This window comes from Stegostoma tigrinum, chromosome 1 (assembly GCF_030684315.1).
Source record: "Stegostoma tigrinum isolate sSteTig4 chromosome 1, sSteTig4.hap1, whole genome shotgun sequence".
NCBI classification, from domain to species: Eukaryota; Metazoa; Chordata; class Chondrichthyes; order Orectolobiformes; family Stegostomatidae; genus Stegostoma; species Stegostoma tigrinum.
The window spans coordinates 81,220,641-81,242,310 of NC_081354.1; the positions used below are offsets into that span (position 1 = coordinate 81,220,641).

Consider the following 21,670-nt stretch of genomic DNA (forward strand, 5'->3'; position numbering starts at 1 on the left):
AAGTTTTTTTATGGCAAAGTTGCATTATTATTTAAGTAGCCTATGCACTAAACAAAGTATAGCAATGACGTGTATACCCCCTTCATTGTGTTTCTATTACTTAGAATGTGTTTTAACATTGATTATGTGAATCTCTTTATCAGCTGGAATACTTGAGTGAATGGTACACTCCTGTACCCATAGGTGCCAGTTAATACATTTTGATGTGGCTTGTACGTCATTAATATTACAAAATCAATCATGTTACTTACTTGATAGCTTCACAAGGAATTGTCATTAAAACTTTTACGTGAAGCTCAAGGAAACAAGAATACTACTATCTCCTTTAGTATTTTCCCTATGCTGATCCATCTGTACAAAAATCTATGGCTTGCTAATTTCTCTGAATTTAAGCAAAGAATGATTTACCGAACAGGAAAAGAGACATTACCGCTGAAACAACTCCACTTTACACATATCTGGATTAATTTAGTTACCAAAATATTAACTGTATGCACTACCATTCCAAAAATATTCAAGATATAAAAAGGAATTCTCAGTGCTGAATGCTAGTGAAGATTCAGTACACAAAACAGCAATGCGGTATGAGGGTTATGGACTATTATTGCTGAGATTGATAGAAACCTCTCAGGCGTGGAGTGTCTTCTTTTAAAGCAACACTTTCAAATGTAGAAATATTTAGCCAGGTTTTCCCATCAAGACAGTTAAGTCTAACTGCTGTTCATGTATCAATGGTATTGAAACTTTGGCTGGTGTGATGTGCAGTTGAACATCAATGTACAAAAGCTTGTACATTTTTTGAAGTGCACCAATTCACAAAAGTAGCTTTGCGTTGCCTCCCTAACCATGGGAATGGATTGTATGTACTTCTGTGCTAAACGTGAACTAAACTCACCAGAAAAAGCTCATTCTAGTCATTACCTGCACAACCAACTCTTTAAAAGATGTTGCAACTCTTAATGCATTTGCAGAGCACCACCAACCGTGGTTCCAATTACCTGTTCTCACAATGTTGCTTCTGGTACAGATATCCTAACTAGCACCAACTCCAGCCCATCATCACTTCAGTTTCACAAATGTACATGGGTTCTTAGGTGAGCAGTATCAGGGTAATGAGGATACAACTGTAATCATGTATATTTCATTCTACACTTTGATTGGACGAACCAAATTAACGTAGCGCTGTGGAAGAGGATTACATTTAATGTCTGCATGATGGTGCTTTACACCTATAGGTTAAGGAAACAAGAAGAAAACATGCCACCCTAGACTAGGTGTTATGCAACAAAGTATTATTTGACAATCTTACTGCGCGAAATCCATTGGGGAAGAGCAACCATCAAGTTTGGAATTATTCGTTAAAACAGAGTGAAGAAGTTGAAATTGAAACTGGGGTCCTGAATTTAGGTAAAAGGAACTATAATGATATGAGGCATGCATTGTGAGAAAAGGGTTGTGAAACCTTAGTAAAATGTTGGCAGTGGATAGGCAATGGTTACTATTTAAGGAATGTATGCAATTATTCTTTCCCATTTGGTGCAAAATTAAAACAGGAAAGAGCACAACAATGGCTAACAAAAGAAATGAGGGGTGCTATAAGATTCAAAGAGGGGACATATAAAAGTGCCAGCCCAAGGGACCAACAGTAGTTTAGAATTCAGCAAAACAGGAAAAAAAAGATTGATCAAGGGTGAACTAATAGAGTACGCGAGTAAACTTGCAGTAATTGTGAGAGAGAGAATGATTAGTGAAGACAAATGCAAGTCCCTTACTGTTAGAAATGATGAATTTTATTAGGGAGTACAGAAATATCAGGAGAACTGAACACATACCTTGGCTCTGTCTTCACAAAAGAGAACACAAACAATTTTGCAGAAATGTTAAGGAATCAGGATCTAGTGAGAAGTTAACTGGGGAAATTAATGAGATTAAATGCTGAAACTCCCCGTCCCCATATTCCAAATTTAATTGAACTCTGGGGCAGTTTCTACCACTGGAGGCAAATTTAACCGTAATTTTAAAAAAGAGGGAGAGAAAAAAAAGATAAAATTATCAACCAGTTAGCCTAATATGAAACATTTGGAAAGCATTAACAGAACGTGGCAGTCAGTGTGGATTTATGAAAGGGAAACCATACTTGACTATCTTTTGATGATGTAACTCACTCAAAAGACAAAGCCAAACCAGTGGATGTCAAATTTCGGTTTCAAGACTGCTTTTGATTATGGTCCCACATAGGAAGTTAGCATGCAACATTAAAGCACATGGAAGTGGGGATTAGAAAAACATCTGGCATGGATTGAGAACTGGTTGACAGACCAGAAATAAAGTGAGAATAAACATCAGTTCTGAGGAAGTGGCAGAGACAACATAGTGTGGAGCTAGAGGAACCCAGTAGGCCAGGCAGTATCAGAGTAGGAAAGTTGACGTTTTGAAGCAGGGCCCTTCTTCAGAACTGGGGAAGAGGAAGGGAGCTTGGAAATAAATAGAGACAGAAGGGTTTGGGCTGGGGAAAAGCAGATGCAGGTGGAGTGGTGGGGACTGGTTGGGGTCGGGGGTTCAGGGTCAGAGGGTGGTCAGGGTGGGGTGGATAATTGGGAGATAATGGACAGGTTGTGAGAGGTCAAGGAGGCAGGAATAAGAGGGATGTTTGGATGTGGGATGAAGCCGAGGGTGGGGAGATTTTAAAGCTGGTGAATTCCATGTTTAGACCAACAGGCTGTAGGCTCCTGAGGCGGATTATGAGGTTTGCATGAGGTGTCATTGTAGCACTAGAGGCAGCCCAGGCTGGACATACCTAGGGACTGGGAGGGAATGTTAAAATGGTTGGCGACTGGAAGGTATTGTTGATTATCGAGTACAGAGCGCAGATGCTCCACGACCTGGTCCCCAAGTATGTGCTTGGTCTCAGTGATATACAGGAGACCACATCAGGTGCAACGAATACAGTAGACCAGGTTTGAGGATGTACCAGTAAACCACTGTCGGATATGAAAAGTTTGCTTTGGGACTTGGATGGAGGTGACAGGGGGTGGGGTGTAGGGGCAGGAGTAGCACTTCTTGCAGGTTGCAGGGAAAGGTGCCAGGCATGGTGGGGTTAGTGGGAAGTGTAGAGCGGACGAGGGAGTCACAGCGTGAGCGGTCCTTATGAAAGGCAAATAGGGGTGGTGAGGGAAATATCTCTTTAGTCAAGGGGTCGGCTTATAATTGACGCAAGTGTTGGAGAATGAGACCGTTGATACGGACGTTGGTGGGGTGGCATGTGAGGTCCAGAGCAATTCTGTCTTTATATTTGTTGGGAGGAGGGTTTTTGAGGGGAGAAGTGAGGGAAATGCAAGAGAGCCGTTGAGGGTGTTTTTAAGCATGGGGGAGAGGCAAGTTGCGGTCCTTGAAATAAGAGGGCATCCAGGATGCCTGGGAATAGAACGCTCCACCTTAGGAGATGTGGCAGAGGAATTGGGAGTATGTGATCACATTCTTGCAGGAGGGTGACAGGTGGCATGGTGCAGGTAGCTATGTGAGTCGGTGAATTTGAAATAGATGTCGGTGTCGAGGTGATTACCAGTGATGAAATGAAGAGGTCCAAGATGGGGAGGGTGGTATCGGAGACGGTCCAGGTAAATTTGAGATCGGGGGTGAAAGGTGTTACCATGCCACCTAACTTTCCTCAGCCCCACCCCTCCTCCCTCCCGCCTCCTTAACCTGACACAACCTGTCCATCTTCTCTCCCACCTATCTGCCCCACCCATCCCACTGACCAATCACCACCACTTCCTACCTGCATCCACCTATCACCATCTCACTTTTCTTTCCCCAGCCTCACCCTTCTTCCTCCTATTTATTTCCCAGCATCCTTTCCCCCTCCCCAGTTCTGAAGATGGATCCTGATGTGAAATGTCAATTTTCCCACTCCTCTGGTGCTGCCTGACCTGCTGTGTTCTTCCAACTCCTGCAGTTCTTGCTACCTCTGAGTCAAGGAAGTGTTAATTCTGACTTCTCTCCATATATGCTGCAAAATTTGCTGAGTTTTTCCAGCTATTTGTTTTTGTGCGTGAGAATAGATGGCTGGCCTTCCAGGTAGGTGGTGACTAGGAGTATACCTCAAGGATCAGACCTTGGGCTGGCTATATATAAATGATGTTGGAACCAAATGCAATATTTTCAAGTTTTCTGCCAACATAAAATGAGGTGCAATTGTAAATTGGGAGAAGGATGCAAGGAAGCTTCAAGCTGATTAAGCAAATGGGCAGACACATGGTACGTGTGGTATTATGCAGATAAATGTGAAACTCAAAAGGGCACAATATTACTTAAATGGTGATATATTGGTAAGTGTGGATGTATAAAGGGATCCAGATGTCCCTGTACCCAGTAAAAGATTAGGAAGAAAATGATATTATTCTTTGCAGGAGAAAGCAGGTTCAGATGGGGGGGATGTTTTCATTGCAGTTTTACAGAGCCTTGCTGGATTGCATCTGGAGTACCGTGTGCACTTTTGGTCTTCCTTCCTAAGAAAGGATGTATTTGAAAAGGGGAGAGTGCAACTAAGCTGACATCAGGAATACCACGACTGTCCTATCGGTTTGACTGAGCCTACGTTCACTAGCGTTTAAAAGACTGAAGGGGAATCTAATTGAAATGTATAAAATTCTGACAGGTCTGGACAAACTTGACACAGGCAGGATGCTTCCCCTGATTGTGGAGTCTAGAACCAGGGGCCAATCTTAGGATATGGGTCAAGGTCAATTAGGACAGCAATGAAGAAACAATTTTTCACTCAGAGCGTGATTAACCTATGGAATTCACTATCACAAGAGGCTGTGGAGGCCAGATTGGAGAATATTCAGGGGGAAAAACATGAACTTTTCAGTACAAAAGGCATGAAGGGGTATGGAGAAACCGCAGGAATATGCCATTGAGAAGCAGAATCAGCCAAGATCATATTAATGGCACAGCAGAGGCGGTTGTGGTTTGAGTATAAATCATTCCAGACTCAGGAGATCTTCAAAAGTGGTGTCCCATATTCGACCATCTTCTAATGCTACCTTAATGACCTTCCCTCCATGAGGTTAGAAGTATGCTATTCACTGAAGATTGTATAATATTCAGACCCATTTGCGATTCCTCAAATATTGTAGCAATCTGCTACCATAGATCAGAAACTGGACCAGCCATACAAGGGATTTGTCTCTTGTCTCTGTGCCTGCCAGCATCTACATGGTGCAAAGTCAGGAGTGTGCTGGAATATTCTCAACTTCTGTGGGTGGATGTAGCTCTGAAAACACTCAAAGTTTGACATCATTAAAGATGAAGCAACCCACTTGCTTAGTACCCCATCCACAACCATTCACTCCCTCCACCATTGACAGTGCTACAGGTATATAACATCTAAAGATGTACTGCAACATTTTACCAAGGCTCCTTATACAACATCTTTCAAACTTGCAGCCTCTACCACTTAGAAGGACAATTACAGCAGATGCAGGGGAATGCTCATAATATGCAAATTCCCCTCCAAGCTGCTCATCATCCAGACTTGGAACGATATCTCTGTTCCTTCACTGCCAATGGGTCAAAATCCTGTAACTCCTTATCCAACAGCACTGCCCATTCCCCTACATTCCAAGCACTGCACTGGTTCAAGGAGGATTAACAGCCAGTGAAATGAACCAATCTTTTACAACAGACCTGTCCGTGATCAAAATATTTTTTACTAGCATGCAACTCCACCTAGTGGCAACTGCATCCATTTCCACTTTAGCACAGATTTGGTAATACATGACGGATTAAAATTGAAAATCCTACTGTTAGTTTATTGCTGTACTCTTTACCCTATTTATCAAAGCTACCAGCTCATCTCAAAGTCATGCTTCGTGTTCAGAACCTCTAACTTACAGTTACCCACAACTCTAAACATACATGTTGATTTGTCAATTTATTCTCAGCACAAATATGAGCCAAAGTCCAAGGAACATCGATGCCACACAGATTTTGTTTTGTGTTTTTTGGATTGAGAGAACAGGCTCTACAGGCGTTATTTATTCTATTCCATTTTATGGACAATTCCACTGCTTCTATTAATCTTCTAAAGTTAGCAACTGAAACAGGACTCAGTACTGGACCAGGAGAAGGGCCCGCTTCAAAGTGAAGATCTGAGAAGTTGGAGCTATAATATTGGAAGGTTCCAATCTCCTTCCATTCTGTGACACCAAACACTCCCATGTTGGCGATGACAGTTATGGGGTCAGAAGAATGTGGGAACAGAATGCTGACCAACACCAGTCCCTGCTGGTCGTTGTTACTCTTTGATCATATATGGTGTTCTCTGTTGATCTCCGTCAGTCTCTTCTGGTCTGTGTTAATCTTTGCTTGTCTCTGCTAGCCTCTGTGCTCTCTGACTGAACCTGCTGGTTTCTATCAGGTTGATCAAAGTCTCGTCCTCCAGAAACCAATTCCAATGATGATTCCAAGAAGAATGAGTAAGATGGCTGCTGCTCCAATCATCATTCCCAGTTTAATGCCTCCATGTAACACTTGTTTCTCGGGTACATCAAGCTCCTCCATGAAGCTGGCATGCTCAATGTGACAGGAATCTCTCGCCCCATCACCCGTGCTGAGTTTGACTGTCACCATCACCTGATACATCTCCATCCAGTTGGGGAGCAGGTCATTGCATTTGACGTTGAGGACCACTATTCCATTCCTCAACTACGTCACATCGCTAGCCCCAAGATAATAGCCATTCACAAAGCAGGAGAGTCTCAGTACTCACTCACCATCAGACTTGTTCCTAATGAACACCTCAGGGTGACTGTCCTCTGCAGCGCCGTTTGCCTACATTCAATATTTCATCTATATCTTCCAATCTCAACTTAAGCATCAAAGCAGCAGCATCTATTCCCAAAGAAGATCGGCAGACACAGAAAGAGGTAGGAGGGAGGGCAAGTTTCCTTTTCACAGCAGTAGCTGCCGTATTTAGGTATGATTTTTAGGTTAAACTTTCGGTAAGTGAGTAACTAAGTTAGTGGTTGATGTATTCAGTAGATTGATGAACAGTGGTGGGTGGAGTTGTTGGCTGTTGGGTCGGCTGGTGGGTTGGCACAACTGAGTTATATTCATTAAAAACTTATGCAAGGTATTGAACGGTGTGACAATTTTGGAGATAAGTCCTGCCTTTTTCGTCCACTGCTTCAAAGAGTCATGCGGTGGTTCCACCAGAAAGTGAATGTCAGCAACTCAAAAGTTTAAAAGTTCCTGGGCAATTATACTGGTGTCTTGAAATTTGGACCTATGCAAATACATCTCCCAAATAATAGCCCATCTTCAAACAGCCAGAGATGGGAGGATTGGGCCTTATATGGGTTTTAGTTGTTTTTTGAGGGGAGTGGCATTACAGTAATGTCAAAGGGTTGTAAAACTAAAGGTCCAGGTGAATTGCTTACGATTCAAACTCTAGCACAGCAGCTAACAATTCAAGCATTATGTAACTTTTGGTGGGTAGTTGGAAGACGCTGAGCAGCATGGGTAGTTCAAGTTTCACGCAGAAACCTCAAAAAAAGTCAGCTAAAAATAGTAAATAGACCTCAATGGTGTGTCTTCCGTCCATGGTAACAATTGCAACAGTTGCACTTCAATAGAAGACTACAGAACCTACCTCATCACTAAGAGAAGACTGCCCTAAAACTATGGCATAAGACAGTGCAGTTTTAAATAGGGTCAGTGATATTATTTGCTCCTGCTCCACACCACCCTAAAAATATAGACAGTGTTGCTGTTAAGTGTAGCAGCTGAGTTATCCAGGTGTATATGAGCTTGTGTCATTGAACTCAGCAGGTTAGGTCAAGATAAAACACAATATCCCAAGCATTATTAACAATGCATTGTGCAGAAAAGCAAGCAGGTTATGTTATGAAGCTTAAATAAAACAATCGCTCCACCTCATTTGTAGAATTGTCTACTTATGGGTTACACTCTGTAGAAAGGGAATGAAAACATTGGAGTGAGTACAGAAGAGGTTTAAAAGAATAATTCCAGAAATGAAGAATTTCAGGCATGGAAATGGAGATGGCTGCTCTTTACTCTTCAAGAAGAACTGATCAGACAGCATGGTGGCTCAGTGGTGAGCACTACTGCCTCACAGCACCAGGAACCTGGGTTTCGTTCCACCTGAGGCCGACTGTATGGAGTTTGCACATTCTCCCCGTGTTTGCCTGGGTTTCCTCTGGGTGCTTTGGTTTCCACCCACAGTCCAAAGATGTACAGGTTAGGTGGACAGGCCATGTTAAATTGTCCATAATGTCCTGGGATATGCAGACCAGGTGGATTAGCCATGGGAAATTCATAGAGTGGAAATTGGGCTTGGGTGCAGGGATAGGGTACTGGAGTGGGTTAGTGTGGACTCAACAGGCCAAATGGTCTACTTCCACACTCTGTGAATTTTATGATTTAAGTCTTCAAAATCTTAAGGTGTATGGGCAGCGCAAACAGTGAGAGAATGTTCCCACTTACGAAAGGATAGCGAATGAGGGGACACAGACAAACTAATTAGGAAAAGCAGAAATGATGAGGAAAAAGTCTTTCAAGCTACAAGTGGCAGGAACAGGTAGGCACTACCTATCTCCAATCACATCCCATCAGGAACTAGTCAGCATCTGAAAAGGACCAACAAGCAGGATTACAGGCTAGGGGAATGGCACTTGGGTGACATGCTCCCTAAGACAGCCAATGCAGTCAACAACAGCCCTATGAACAACACCTATGCATATATTTCTCTTGCAAGCTACTGATGATAACTTACTACTCCACCTACCTGGACTCCATTTTCTCCCCTTTGGTCCAGGAACTCCCCACCTACGTCCGTGACACCACCCACGCCCTCCACCTCCTCCAGGACTTCCAATTCCCTGGCCCCCAACACCTCATATTCACCATGGACGTCCAGTCCCTATACACCTGCATTCCGCATGCAGACGGCCTCAAGGCCCTCCGCTTCTTCCTGTCCCGCAGGCCCGACCAGTCCCCCTCCACCGACACTCTCATCCGCCTAGCTGAACTCGTCCTCGCTCTCAACAACTTCTCTTTTGACTCGTCCCACTTCCTACAGACTAAGGGGGTGGCCATGGGCACCCGCATGGGCCCCAGCTATGCCTGCCTCTTTGTAGGTTACGTGGAACAGTCCCTCTTCCGCACCTACACAGGCCCCAAACCCCACCTCTTCCTCTGGTACATTGATGACTGTATCGGCGCCACCTCTTGCTCCCCAGAGGAGCTCCAACAGTTCATCCACTTCACCAACACCTTCCACCCCAACCTTCAGTTCACCTGGGCCATGTCCAGCACATCCCTCACCTTTCTGGACCTCTCAGTCTCCATCTCAGGCAACCAGCTTGTAACTGATGTCCATTTCAAGCCCACCGACTCCCACAGCTACCTAGAATACACCTCCTCCCACCCACCCTCCTGCAAAAATTCCATCCCCTATTCCCAACTCCTCCGCCTCCGCCGCATCTGCTCCCACGATAAGACATTCCACTCCCGCACATCCCAGATGTCCAAGTTCTTCAAGGACCGCAACTTTCCCCCCACAGTGATCGAGAACGCCCTTCACCGCGTCTCCCGTATTTCCCGCTACACATCCCTCACACCCCGCCCCCGCCAAAACCGCCCTAAGAGGATCCCCCTCGTTCTCACACACCACCCTACCAACCTCCGGATACAACGCATCATCCTCTGACACTTTCGCCATTTACAATCCGACTCCACCACCCAAGGCATTTTTCCATCCCCACCCCTGTCTGCTTTCCGGAGAGACCACTCTCTCCGTGACTCCCTTGTTCGCTCCACACTGCCCTCCAACCCCACCACACCCGGCACCTTCCCCTGCAACCGCAGGAAATGCTACACTTGCCCCCACACCTCCTCCCTCACCCCTATCCCAGGCCCCAAGAGGACATTCCACATTAAGCAGAGGTTCACCTGCACATCTGCCAATGTGGTATACTGCATCCACTGTACCCGGTGTGGCTTCCTCTACATTGGCGAAACCAAGCGGAGGCTTGGAGACCGCTTTGCAGAACACCTCCGCTCAGTTCGCAACAAACAACTGCACCTCCCAGTCGCAAACCATTTCCACTCCCCCTCCCATTCTCTAGATGACATGTCCATCATGGGCCTCCTGCACTGCCACAATGATGCCACCCGAAGGTTGCAGGAACAGCAACTCATATTCCGCCTGGGAACCCTGCAGCCTAATGGTATCAATGTGGACTTCACCAGTTTCAAAATCTCCCCTTCCCCTACTGCATCCCAAAACCAGCCCAGTTCGTCCCCTCCCCCCACTGCACCACACAACCAGCCCAGCTCTTCCCTCCCACCCACTGCATCCCAAAACCAGTCCAACCTGTCTCTGCCTCCCTAACCGGTTCTTCCTCTCACCCATCCCTTCCTCCCACCCCAAGCCGCACCCCCATCTACCTACTAACCTCATCCCACCTCCTTGACCTGTCCGTCTTCCCTGGACTGACCTATCCCCTCCCTACCTCCCCACCGACACTCTCTCCACCTATCTTCCTTACTCTCCATCTTCGGTCCACCTCCCCCTCTCTCCCTATTTATTCCAGTTCCCTTTCCCCATCCCCCTCTCTGATGAAGGGTCTAGGCCCGAAACGTCAGCTTTTGTGCTCCTGAGATGCTGCTTGGCTTGCTGTGTTCATCCAGCCTCGCATTTGGAATTCTCCAGCATCTGCAGTTCCCATTATCTCTCTCTCTCTACTACCATCGACACCTTGTTTACATCTAACCTTATACAGTCTGGGGCAAAAGTGATCAATAATGACTTCTGGACGTTACACCCATCCCCACGCCCCCGCCCCTTTTCTGAAGACTGTTTACCAGTCGTGTCCACTCAACTCAGCAGTGTTAAGTACATCGCTACGGATAGATGTAGCCTGGAGTCTGCTCCACCGTTTAGTTACACAGTAGTTGATCTGGATGTCCAGACTGTCCAGCCACCCAGGCTCCGGTCCTTCAGCAACTACAGTGACTAATATTTCCACAGCACCTCTAATCCTGGTGTGAACCATCCCAAGCGGCTCCAATGGGGACTTGAGCGGTGCTGGAGACAGAGAGCAGGTGGCCCAGCGCTTGCTCACACAGGCAGCTTTCCGGGGGCGGCTCTAGATGTTGCAGCGCTCGGGCTGTTTCCCCCCGCAGCTCAGCGGGGGGTCGGGTCAGACCGGCCCGGCCACCACCCTGCACAGGCAGGGTAGAAAGGGATAGGGGAGCGGGGGGTGTGGCGGTGGGTTCCAGGCCGGACCCACCGGGAGCAGCGAGTTCGAGGACTCCAGGCCGCAAAGCCTCGCTCCTTGCAGCACCTCACCTTGGTATCGACGTCGGCCAGGCAGTCGCGGCGGAACTGGTCGAAGAGGCCCTGGCTCTTCAGGTGGTTGACGATCATGGAGACAAGCTTCGGGTCTCCCGGCGCCAGAGCCGCCATCCCGAGCAACGTCACTCAGCAACCGCGGCCGCGCGCTCCGCCGCTGCTACCGCCAGCCCCACCCCCTACCCGCCGGGGATGATGGGAGAGCGAGACGTCACATCCGGAACCTCAGCAGCAGGGCGCATGTTCATAGTGAGGTGTGTTCGAGGAGTAGAGGAGCGTGCAGTGAATAAGGATCCAGAAACAGTATCACAGCAGGATAGAGTTAGGAGAAGCGGTTGATGGAAGAGAATAAGAGGGGGAGAGAGAGAAAGAAGGAGCATGCGGGCGGAGGGGGTGGCTCGGTTAGCTCATTTGCAGAGTGACGCCAGGGAGACTCCCGTGAAAGACGCCCCGGCTCAATCCCTTTCTCTTTCCCATCCCAACCCCCTCCGGCTCAATCCCCTTCTCTTTCCCACCCCACCCCCCCCCCCCCCGGCTCAATCCCCTTCTCTTTCTCACCCCCCCCCCCCCGGCTCAATCCCCTTCTCTTTCCCACCACCCCCCCCCCCCCCGGCTCAATCCCCTTCTTTCTCCCCCGCCCCCACCAAGGAGCCTTGGTAAATTACTGCAGTCTGTGTTGAAGATGTAATGGTGCTACTGACCATTGGTGGAGGAGGGAGTAGATTTTTGTGAATGTGGTACTAATTTGGCAGGCTGCCTTGTGCTGGATGGTGTCAAGCTGCTTGTGTTGGAGCTGTGGTCATCCAGGCAAGTAAGAAGTATTCCACCTTGCTTCTGCCTTGTGCCTTCTAGATGGTGGACAGGCATTGAGGAATAAGAAGGTGAGTTACTTGCTACAGTATTCCTAGCCTCTGACCTGCTTTTGTAGCTACTGTCTATGGATAGCCCTGTTCCTTTTCTGGCCAATGGTAATAGTTATTGTTTCAAATCAAAATTGCTCAGATGGCTAGAGACATTTCACATTGCTTGAGTGTTCCAACTTACTGTTCTGCCTGAGAACCTAATTTGGAGGAGACATCATGACATAGCCATCTCACATCCACCTTTAACCAGAGTAAAGTGCCTTGGCCATGTATTAACTGCATGGTATTCAGAACTGTTTGGCTTCTGATTGAACGTTATGAAATTATTTTGTTGGACTGAAAAATTTATCCAGGGCTCATGAATGAGGTGATATGGTAACGATTTAGATATGTAAAGTTAAATGAGAAGAAGTGATTAAGGTTAGAAAATATAAAACAGAAAAAACACAACAGTGAAAAATGAGAATTGGAACAATGTGTCTTAGTGTAAATCAATAGAATGTTAGTTTTGCATTAATGTGCATTTTACTGAAAGGGAAGCTCAGATGAGAGGAGTAAACTGATAGCTTTCTCTTTTACAGTTGGGCCATCCCCTGAGGCATTGGACCAGATATGGAGAGATAAGTAAAGACCTCCCAGATCTTTGATCAGCATGAACAAAATGGGTAGACTGGTCTCCTTCGTATCATTTATAACATATTATGGTTCTACAAGATGACATGGGAGTCAAGAATACATGACAGCGTAGTGAACTGTTGTACAAGTGTGCAAGAATATACTGAAAACCAGCTCAAAATAGACTGGCTCAAAGGATTGGAGATGTTGTACTGAAAAATAGATTTTAATGTACAACTACTTGGCAAACATCATGACATATGAAATGGGTTAAATGTAGCTAGTAAACTGAGAGAACATCTTTAAAAGCAGCTCAACATTTTTCTAAAGAAGGGTCTCGGCCTGAAACATCAGCTTTCATGCTTCTGTGATGCTGCTTGGCCTGTTGTGTACATCTAGCTCTGCACCTTGTTATCTCAACATTTGATGTTGCTCCTTAGAGAAACTGATTTTAAAACAATTAGGATGTAATTAACCACATTAGTACCTGCCAAAGTGAGGAAAACTAAAATAAAAATGATAAAAATTTGGATTTGAACAAGTAAGGGAGTAAAGGCAGGATCACTTACTAAGTTAGATGCAAGATGAATACAAGTGAATGGAGAGCTGGAGAATTTTATGTCCTTGTATGATGTCATTTCAATATTACTAGGTGAAGTGACCTCCAGGTGGGGACCTGGAAAATGTCAAACCAATTTAAGGAGCATATAAGTCTGAGTTGATGTTATTCAGAGCTTACGGGTAGTAAAATGTGGTAAATTTTAAAATAAAATATGGAAATGTAGGAAAAAAAAGTAGAAAAACATTGAGCAGATCACAGTACTCAAGTTGAACCAAGCAAGTGTGATCTTGAATGATGATGAGAAAAGGGATGGGAAAACAGAAGGTTCCAAATAAGTTTTTATTTTGTTGGTGACTTGTTCAAGTGACGAATAACACCTGACTTAGCAAATAATTAATGAAAGTTAGAATTCAATGATAATATGATTAGTGACTTGCTTAGAAATTACAATGGCATGAGTTGAATGAGACACTATGGGCTATGATACTTAGTAAAGGGAAGTTTTTGAAAGATACTTAAAGGTCAGTCATGAGAAATACTGGAACTGAAATAACACGGTGTGAAGCTGGATGAACACAGTGGGCCGAGCAGGAAAGCTTGGCATTTCGGCTCGGGACCCTTCTTCAGAAATGGGGCAGGGGAAGGGGATTCTGAAATAATTAGAGTGGGGGAGGCGGATAGAAGATGGATAAAGGAGAAGATAGGGTGAGAGGAGACAGACAGGTCAAAGAGGTGGGTTAGAGCCAGTGAAGGTGAATGTAGGTGGGGAGGTAGGGAGGGGATAGATCCGAAAATATAAAACAGGAAAAACACAGTGAGGAGGACGGACAGGTCAAGGGGGAGTGATGAGGTTAGTGGGTAGAGGATTGGGATGGGGCTCGAGGTGGGAGGAATGGTTAGGAAGGTGGGGACTAGCTGGGCTGGTTTTGGCAGAGGGGAGATTTTGAAGCTTGTGAAATCCACATTGATACCCTTGGGCTGCAGAGTTCCCAAGCAAAATATGAAATGCTGTTCCTGCATCTTTTGGGTGGCATCATTGTGGCAATACAGGAGGCCCAGGATGGATGTGTCGTCCAAGGAGTTGAGGGGAGGAATTGAAATGGTTTGCAACTGGGAGGTGTAGTTTTTTGTTGCGAACAGTCTTTCATATCAGCTCCCCCAATTCTAGTTAAACCATGCATATGAGTCACTCTTCTATGATGTGAATATGTCAGTGTGGGGTCAGAATAAGTCTACCTTTACCTTCATTCGGGTATGTATTGTGTGACACTCACAACAAGTTATTTATGCACAACGGAAGAGCTGCTTGCTTTCCAAAAAAAAACCAAATTTAAATAATCAGATGATGGCAACAACTCCACAGATTTTATGAATATTGAAGAGACAGTTAGGAAGAAGCCATTGCAGAGGCAGATCTGACCATATATATGAATAGATCCTGGAGAATAGTGAAGGAAAACTTTGAAACTAGCAATAGTAGAGGATAGAGGAAACCCAGGAATGTCTGATGAGGTAACATCCAGCTCAGGTGACAGAACGTAATATACTAATTGAGGTTTTCAAAGTATCAGAAGGAATGATAGGGCCGGTACACATTAGTGTCCACTATTGTGTTGGATCATGGAGCTATTGTGGATATGTGACATTTAATGGTCATACGATTCAACATGAAATATTAGTCAAAAATTTATCGGAGTTTGTACAGAGACCTCATTGACTGGCAGTAAACAAAGTCAAGGCACGTAGGAAAATAGACACACCACCACTAGAAAATAGCCAGGCAGATAAGACACGAGTGATATGAAGAAAAGTTTGTAGTGCAAGCAAGGGACCTACCTGTAAGGGAAAATATTCTGAAAGTCGCCATTGGGGCCTTCAGGGAGCATCAGAGAATGATTAGATTAGGAAAGATGCAGAGCACAGAAAGATGAGGTTAGTTATGTCTAATTGCCATGAGGAGGAACTGAAGAGTGGATCAAGACAAATACTTGGTGACTCCTATCAGTCATCAGACTCAGATGGGTTATAGTACCATGACCAATTACATAAACTGTCACTAAATCTGGGATAATGGGAAGTACAGATGCTGGAGAATCCAAGATAATAAAGTGTGAAGCTGGATGAACACAGCAGGCCCAGCAGCATCTCAGGAGCACAAAAGCTGACGTTTCGGGTCTAGACCCTTCATCAGAGAGGGGGATGGGGAGAGGGTTCTGGAATAAATAGGGAGAGAGGGGGAGGCGGACCGAAGATGGAGAGAAAAGAAGATAAGTGGAGAGGAGAGTGTCGGTGGGGAGGTAGGGAGGGGATAGGTCAGTCCAGGGAAGACGGACAGGTCAAGGACGTGGGATGAGGTTAGTAGGTAGGATGAGGTTTGTAGGTAGGAAATGGAGGTGCAGCTTGGGGTGGGAGGGAGGGATGGGTAAGAGGAAGAACTGGTTAGGGAGGCAGAGACAGGCTGGGCTGGTTTTGGGATGCAGTGGGGGGAGGGGAAAAGCTGGGATTGTTGTGTGGTGCAGGGGGGGGAGGGGACGAACTGGGCTGGTTTTGGGATGCGGTGGGGGAAGGAGATTTTGAAGCTGGTGAAGTCCACATTAATTCCATTGGGCTGCAGCGTTCCCAAGCGGAATATGAGTTGCTATTCCTGCAACCTTCGGGTGGCATCATTGTGGCACTGCAGGAGGTCCATGATGGACATGTCGTCTAAAGAATGGGAGGGGGAGTTAAAATGGTTCCGACTGGGAGATGCAGTTGTTTATTGCGAACCGAGTGGAGGTGTTCTGCAAAGCGGTCCCCAAGCCTCCGCTTGGTTTCCCCAATGTAGAGGAAGCCACACTGGGTACAATGGATACAGTATACCACATTGGCAGATGTGCAGGTGAACCTCTGCTTAATATGGAAAGTCATCTTGGGGCCTGGGATATAGGGGTGAGGGAGGAGGTGTGGGGGCAAGTGTAGCATTTCCTGCAGTTGCAGGGGAAGGTGCCGGGTGTGGGGTCTCTACATTGAGGAAACCAAGCGGAGACTTGGGGACCGCTTTGCAGAACACCTCCGCTTGGTTCGCAATAAACAACTGAACCTCCCAGTCGTGAACCATTTCAACTCCACCTCCCGTTCTTTAGATGACATGTCCATCTTGGGCCTCCTGCAGTGCCACAATGATGCCACCCGAAGGTTGCAGGAACAGCAACTCATATTCTGCTTGGGAAACCTGCAGCCCAATGGAATCAATGTGGACTTCACCAGCTTCAAAATCTCCCCTTCCCCCACCGCATCCCAAAACCAGCCCAGCTCTTCCCCTCCCCCCACTACATCCCAAAACCAGCCCAGCCTGTCTCTGCCTCCCTAACCTGTTCTTCCTCTGACCCATCCCTCCCTCCCACCCCAAGCCGCACCTCCATTTCCTACCTACTAACTAAATCTGAGATATCAGTTAGTTTTATTAATCTAGGATGTGAATGTATAAGAACTGTCCTTTGTGTGATACAATGCGTGGAATAAGAGGATGATGGATATTTGATATCAATATAGCTGTACATTTTAATATAATAGTTAGCTGACAATTCCGTCCCAGGCACAGGAGCCCAGCCTGAATGGGTAGTATAATGGATCACGATGATTGGAAAGATATACAATGTTATTTCATACTCGCAGATTTCAGAACCCTACACAATGCCTGACAATTATCAACCCACTGCCAGGTGAAATGGTTAGGATAGGGGAGCATGAGTCATTATACAATGCATCTTGGTTACTCTTGAAGTAACACATGATGTGTTGGGACTAACAGCCTGTAATAATCGTTAAAATGCCAAGCAACAACTAAGAATCACTTGGCCAATAAGTTTAAAATTGCTTCGGAGACAAGGAGAAGTCTAATTGGATATCAGCAGATTGTTCAGTTGTTCCAACTCTACTTGTGAAGTATGTTTGCCATTAATGACAAGGTTTCCTTGGGTGATTACAGAAACAGTGAGGGGGATTTGCGGCTAAGAAGACAGAACAGAATTGGCCTTGACAGCAACAGGTGTACAAAGGGAAGGATTTTAAGGGCCTTGAATCAAACTGACAGGAATAAAAGAAGTCACTGTCTTGCAAGCAAAAGTGAAGAACAGGTAGTGCTGTTTGTGGTATTTCAGGTGAAGAGAAGTGGAGTTCACTTGTGGTAATCTGATGCAAGTTCCTGTATGCAGGTTACTGACTACAGTGGGGAACTTCCATCTATCTGGAATGACAGTGGGCTGTCTGTTCAGTTGATGATAGCATGGTATACTTTCCACAGATCTTTGTCCAGTAAACAGTGCCATTAGCATTGTAAAGGGCCACCTCTATAGCCCAAGAGTGCATTAGAAACATAAAAGGAATTTATGTTGCAGGAATGATACAGTGTAATTTAGTTATTTAAACCTCCTAGTGACTAACTCAGCAGCCGAATCAGCCACAGAGAACTGAGTAATAACTTGCCAGGAAGTTTTTAAAGTCGGAATCACTGCAGCTTATGGAGATTTTCTGCTGCTGGTGAATAATTAATATCAGAGGGAAATGTTGAGGAAGGCATGACTGATCATGGTACAAGAATACATATGAATGCTGGCTGGAAGAAAATTGGTCTAGAGAAGACAGTGGAGTATAATATTCATGATACAATAGATTAGGATTTTTCTTTCGATTTGAGTGACTGGCCATGTGAAGGAAAGGCAAGGACATCTCAATTAAAATATGGTCTGTCTGGGCTTTGCCACAGGTCAAAAGGGTGAATTGAAAGGTAAAAGGCTGAAGGTATGATTGAAAGAGCAGAAGTTGAAGATGCAGTTTGTATTCAGGCTCTTCGAACCAGCTGCAAGCAGCATATTATGTGTTGAACCATCAAAGTGGGTGGGGTGGGGAGTGTTGAGAGATTTGTAAGAAAGTGGTCATGTGCCTTAAAAGGAACTAATGAACAATGTATGTTAACTTGATTGTGATAGGATAGTTTAATAACCTTGTGTTTGGAATTAGGTAATTGTATAACAGGTAGCCATAATTCTGTGATTGGATCACTGCAACTAACTTGAATATGCTGGAATAGTATTACTGTAACTGTAATACATCAGTGGAATTTGTCATGCACATCTTCAGATTTGTACAGTTCACCTTGCATATGCTCAAATAAACCAAGGAATGAGGAAATGTGAGTCTTGTCTGATTACTGCAAATGAGGAGAGTGACTGACTGACTGACTAACTGAACTCCCAATGCCATGGTAAACCAGGGGATTGCGGAAGTTTTAAAAACCAACAAAACCTAACCAAATCAAAACAGAGGGAGAAGATAGATTTTGAAGGTAAATTTGGAAGTAATGTCAAGACGTTAAGAGCAAGAGGATAACTAGAGAGAGGGTAGGGCCTGTTAAAGATTAAGATGGTCATCTATGTGTTGAACCCCAAGCGATGTGAGAGATACTAAATGAATATTTTGCATTAGTTTTTACTGTGGAGGAAAATGGAGTCTGGAGAATGCAGATAAATAAACTTTGTTTTAAAAACAGTTCCTGTTACAGAAGAGAATATTTGGATGCTCTTGGAGAATGTAAAGGTAGGTAAATCTCCAGGACCTGATCTAATGTATCCCTGAACATAGTGGGAAGTCAGGGAGGAAATTATGAGACCCCTTGCAGAAATATTTGCATCATCTATAACCACGGGTGAGGTGCCTGCCTGATGACTGGATAGTGAGTAGAGGTGAACTTGCCAGAGATGCTGTTCTCATGTATCTGCTGCCCCTTCTAGACTTAAGTTGTCATGGATTTGGAAGGTGCTGTCTAATGATCTCTGGTGAATTTCTGCAGTGCATCTTTTGGTAGTAAACATTGCTGCTGCTGTGCATCAGTAGTGGAGAGAATGGATATTTGTGGATGTGATGCCAATCAAGCAGGCTACTTTGCTGATGGTGTCCAGCTTCTTGAATGTTGTTGGAGCTACACCCATTCAGGCATTTGAGGATTATTCCATCACACTCTTGGTGTGTGTCCTGTGGACAGTGGACATACTTTTGGAAGTCAGGAAGTGAGTCACTTGCCACAGTATTCATAGGCTCTGACATGCTTTTGTAGCCACTATGTTTATGTGGTGAGTCCAGTTGAGTTCCTGGTCAATGGTAATCCTAAAAGATGTTCATAAGTAGGGAATCGGGGATGGTAACATGAATGAATGTCAAGGAGCAGTGATTATAGATTGTCTGTTATTGAAGGTGTCATTGCCTGGTATTTGTGTGGTGTGAATGTAAATTGTTAAATAATTGTCACAAATCCTTGTGCCACTCCATGAGTTACTGGTTTTCACCCTAGAAGTTCTCCTGTTATCCCAACCCACTGCCTTCTATTAATTCGTCAGTCCTCCCCCTGCTATTAAGTAGCCTTATGTGTGGTACTTTATCTCATTCCTGCTTAAAAAAAATGCAAATATATTACATTCTACTGGTTTCTGTTTACATATACTGTGTATTACGACCTCAAAGAATTCTAATGAATTTGTCATAACCATGTTGTGTACTTTTGAATGTGCTGCTCTTACATCCTTTATAATAGACTTTAACTTTGCACAAAAACAGATATAACATAAACTGGCGTACAGTTAACTACTTTGTCTCCTGCAAATCCCTACTTTTTTAAAAAAAACAGGTGGTACTTTCGGCAGGTTTTCAGTATCTGGGACTTTTTCATGGATTAAAGATTCTTCAAGTGAATCAGTTTGCGCTGTAGCTATTACTTTTAGTATCCTAGGATACATCCCACAGGTCCAGTAGATACATCAGCCTTTAACCAAATTAGTTTCTCTAGCATTTTCTCCCTCTAGTAGTAGTTAATGTATTTATATCCTCTCCTCCTTTTGCCCCTTGATTACTCAGTAATGTTGAATTGCTATTAATGTGTTCCACTGTGAGGACTGATTAAAAGTACTAACTCAATTCAACGATTTCCTAACTGTCCATTATCATTTCCACAGCCTTATTCTCAAAGGTCTACATGAGCTTTGGTCCCTCTCTTCATTTTGTCTTGCATGTAAAGAAGCTCTTGCGGTCAATCAAGTCGTACAGCACAGAACCTGACCCTTCGGTCCAACCGGTCCATGCCTAACATAATTCCTGGCCAAACTAGTCCCATATGCCTGCTCCAAGCCCATATTCCTCCAAACCCTTCCTATTCGTATACTTAGCGAAATTGTTTTTAAAATGTTGGACCTGCATTCATCACTTTGTTAGGAAGTTCGTTCCACACAGGAACCACCCTATGTGTATAAAATTTGCATCCCATGTCTTTTTTTTAGATCTCTCTCCTCTCACCTTTAAAAATGTGTCCCAAGTCTTGAAATCCCCCAGCCTACGGAAAAGAGAACTACCATTAACTCTATCTAATCTTCTCATCATTTTATAAACTACTGTCAAGTCGCCTCTCAATCTGCCACACTCCAGTGAAAAAGGTTGCAGTCTATCCAGCCTTTCTTTATAACTCAAACTTTCTACACCTGGCAACATCCTGGTAAATCTTTTCTGAACCAGCTTGATAATATCTTTCCTATAACTGGGTGGCCAAAACTGGACACCGTATTCCAGAAGAGGCCTCACCAATGTCCTGTATAACCTCAACATGACTTCCCAACTCCTATTCTCAAAGAACTGAGCAACATAGGCATGCTTGCCAAATGCCTTTTTACCCACCCTGTCTGTGTGACACAAACTTCAAAGAATTATGTACCAGCACACCTAAAGCCCTCTTCCTCAACACCACCCAAGGCCCTGCCATTAATAGTATAAGCGCTACCCTTGTTTATGGTACCAAATTACTTAGATTGAACTCCATCTACCATTTTTCAGCCCATTGACCCATTTGATCAAGGTCCCTTTATAATGTTAGAAAACATTCACTGTTTACTATGCCACCAATGTTGGTGTTGTCCACAAACTTACTAACCATGCCTTTTATATGCTCAGACAGATCAGTTATATAAATAACAAAAGAGGACCCAGAATTGATCCCTTTGGAATGCCACTGATCACAACCCTCCACCATTACTCTGTCTCAAGCTGCTTATATACCCCTTTGACAAGCTTATCTTGAATCCTATCTGACCTAACTTCACTAATTAGTCTACAATGTGGAAACTGGTTGAAGGCTTTACTAAAATCCAAATAAATGTCTATGCTTTGCCATCACCAATCTTTTTGGTAACTTTGTGGAAAAAACAATCAAGTTTGTTAGACACTATTTTCCTC

General features: G+C 44.6%; 1 protein-coding gene across 1 annotated transcript in view; it reads right to left on the minus strand.

Annotated features, from left to right (window-relative positions):
• Positions 1-11,546, minus strand: part of bod1l1 (biorientation of chromosomes in cell division 1-like 1) — a 66,129-nt gene extending 54,583 nt beyond the window's left edge. Inside the window, exon 1 of the mRNA XM_048533271.2 lies at positions 11,378-11,546. Within this exon, the coding sequence (XP_048389228.2) occupies positions 11,378-11,494 (117 nt within the window). The 5' untranslated portion in view covers positions 11,495-11,546. The remainder of the gene's footprint in view (positions 1-11,377) is intronic.
• Between the last annotated feature and the right edge of the window lie 10,124 nt (positions 11,547-21,670).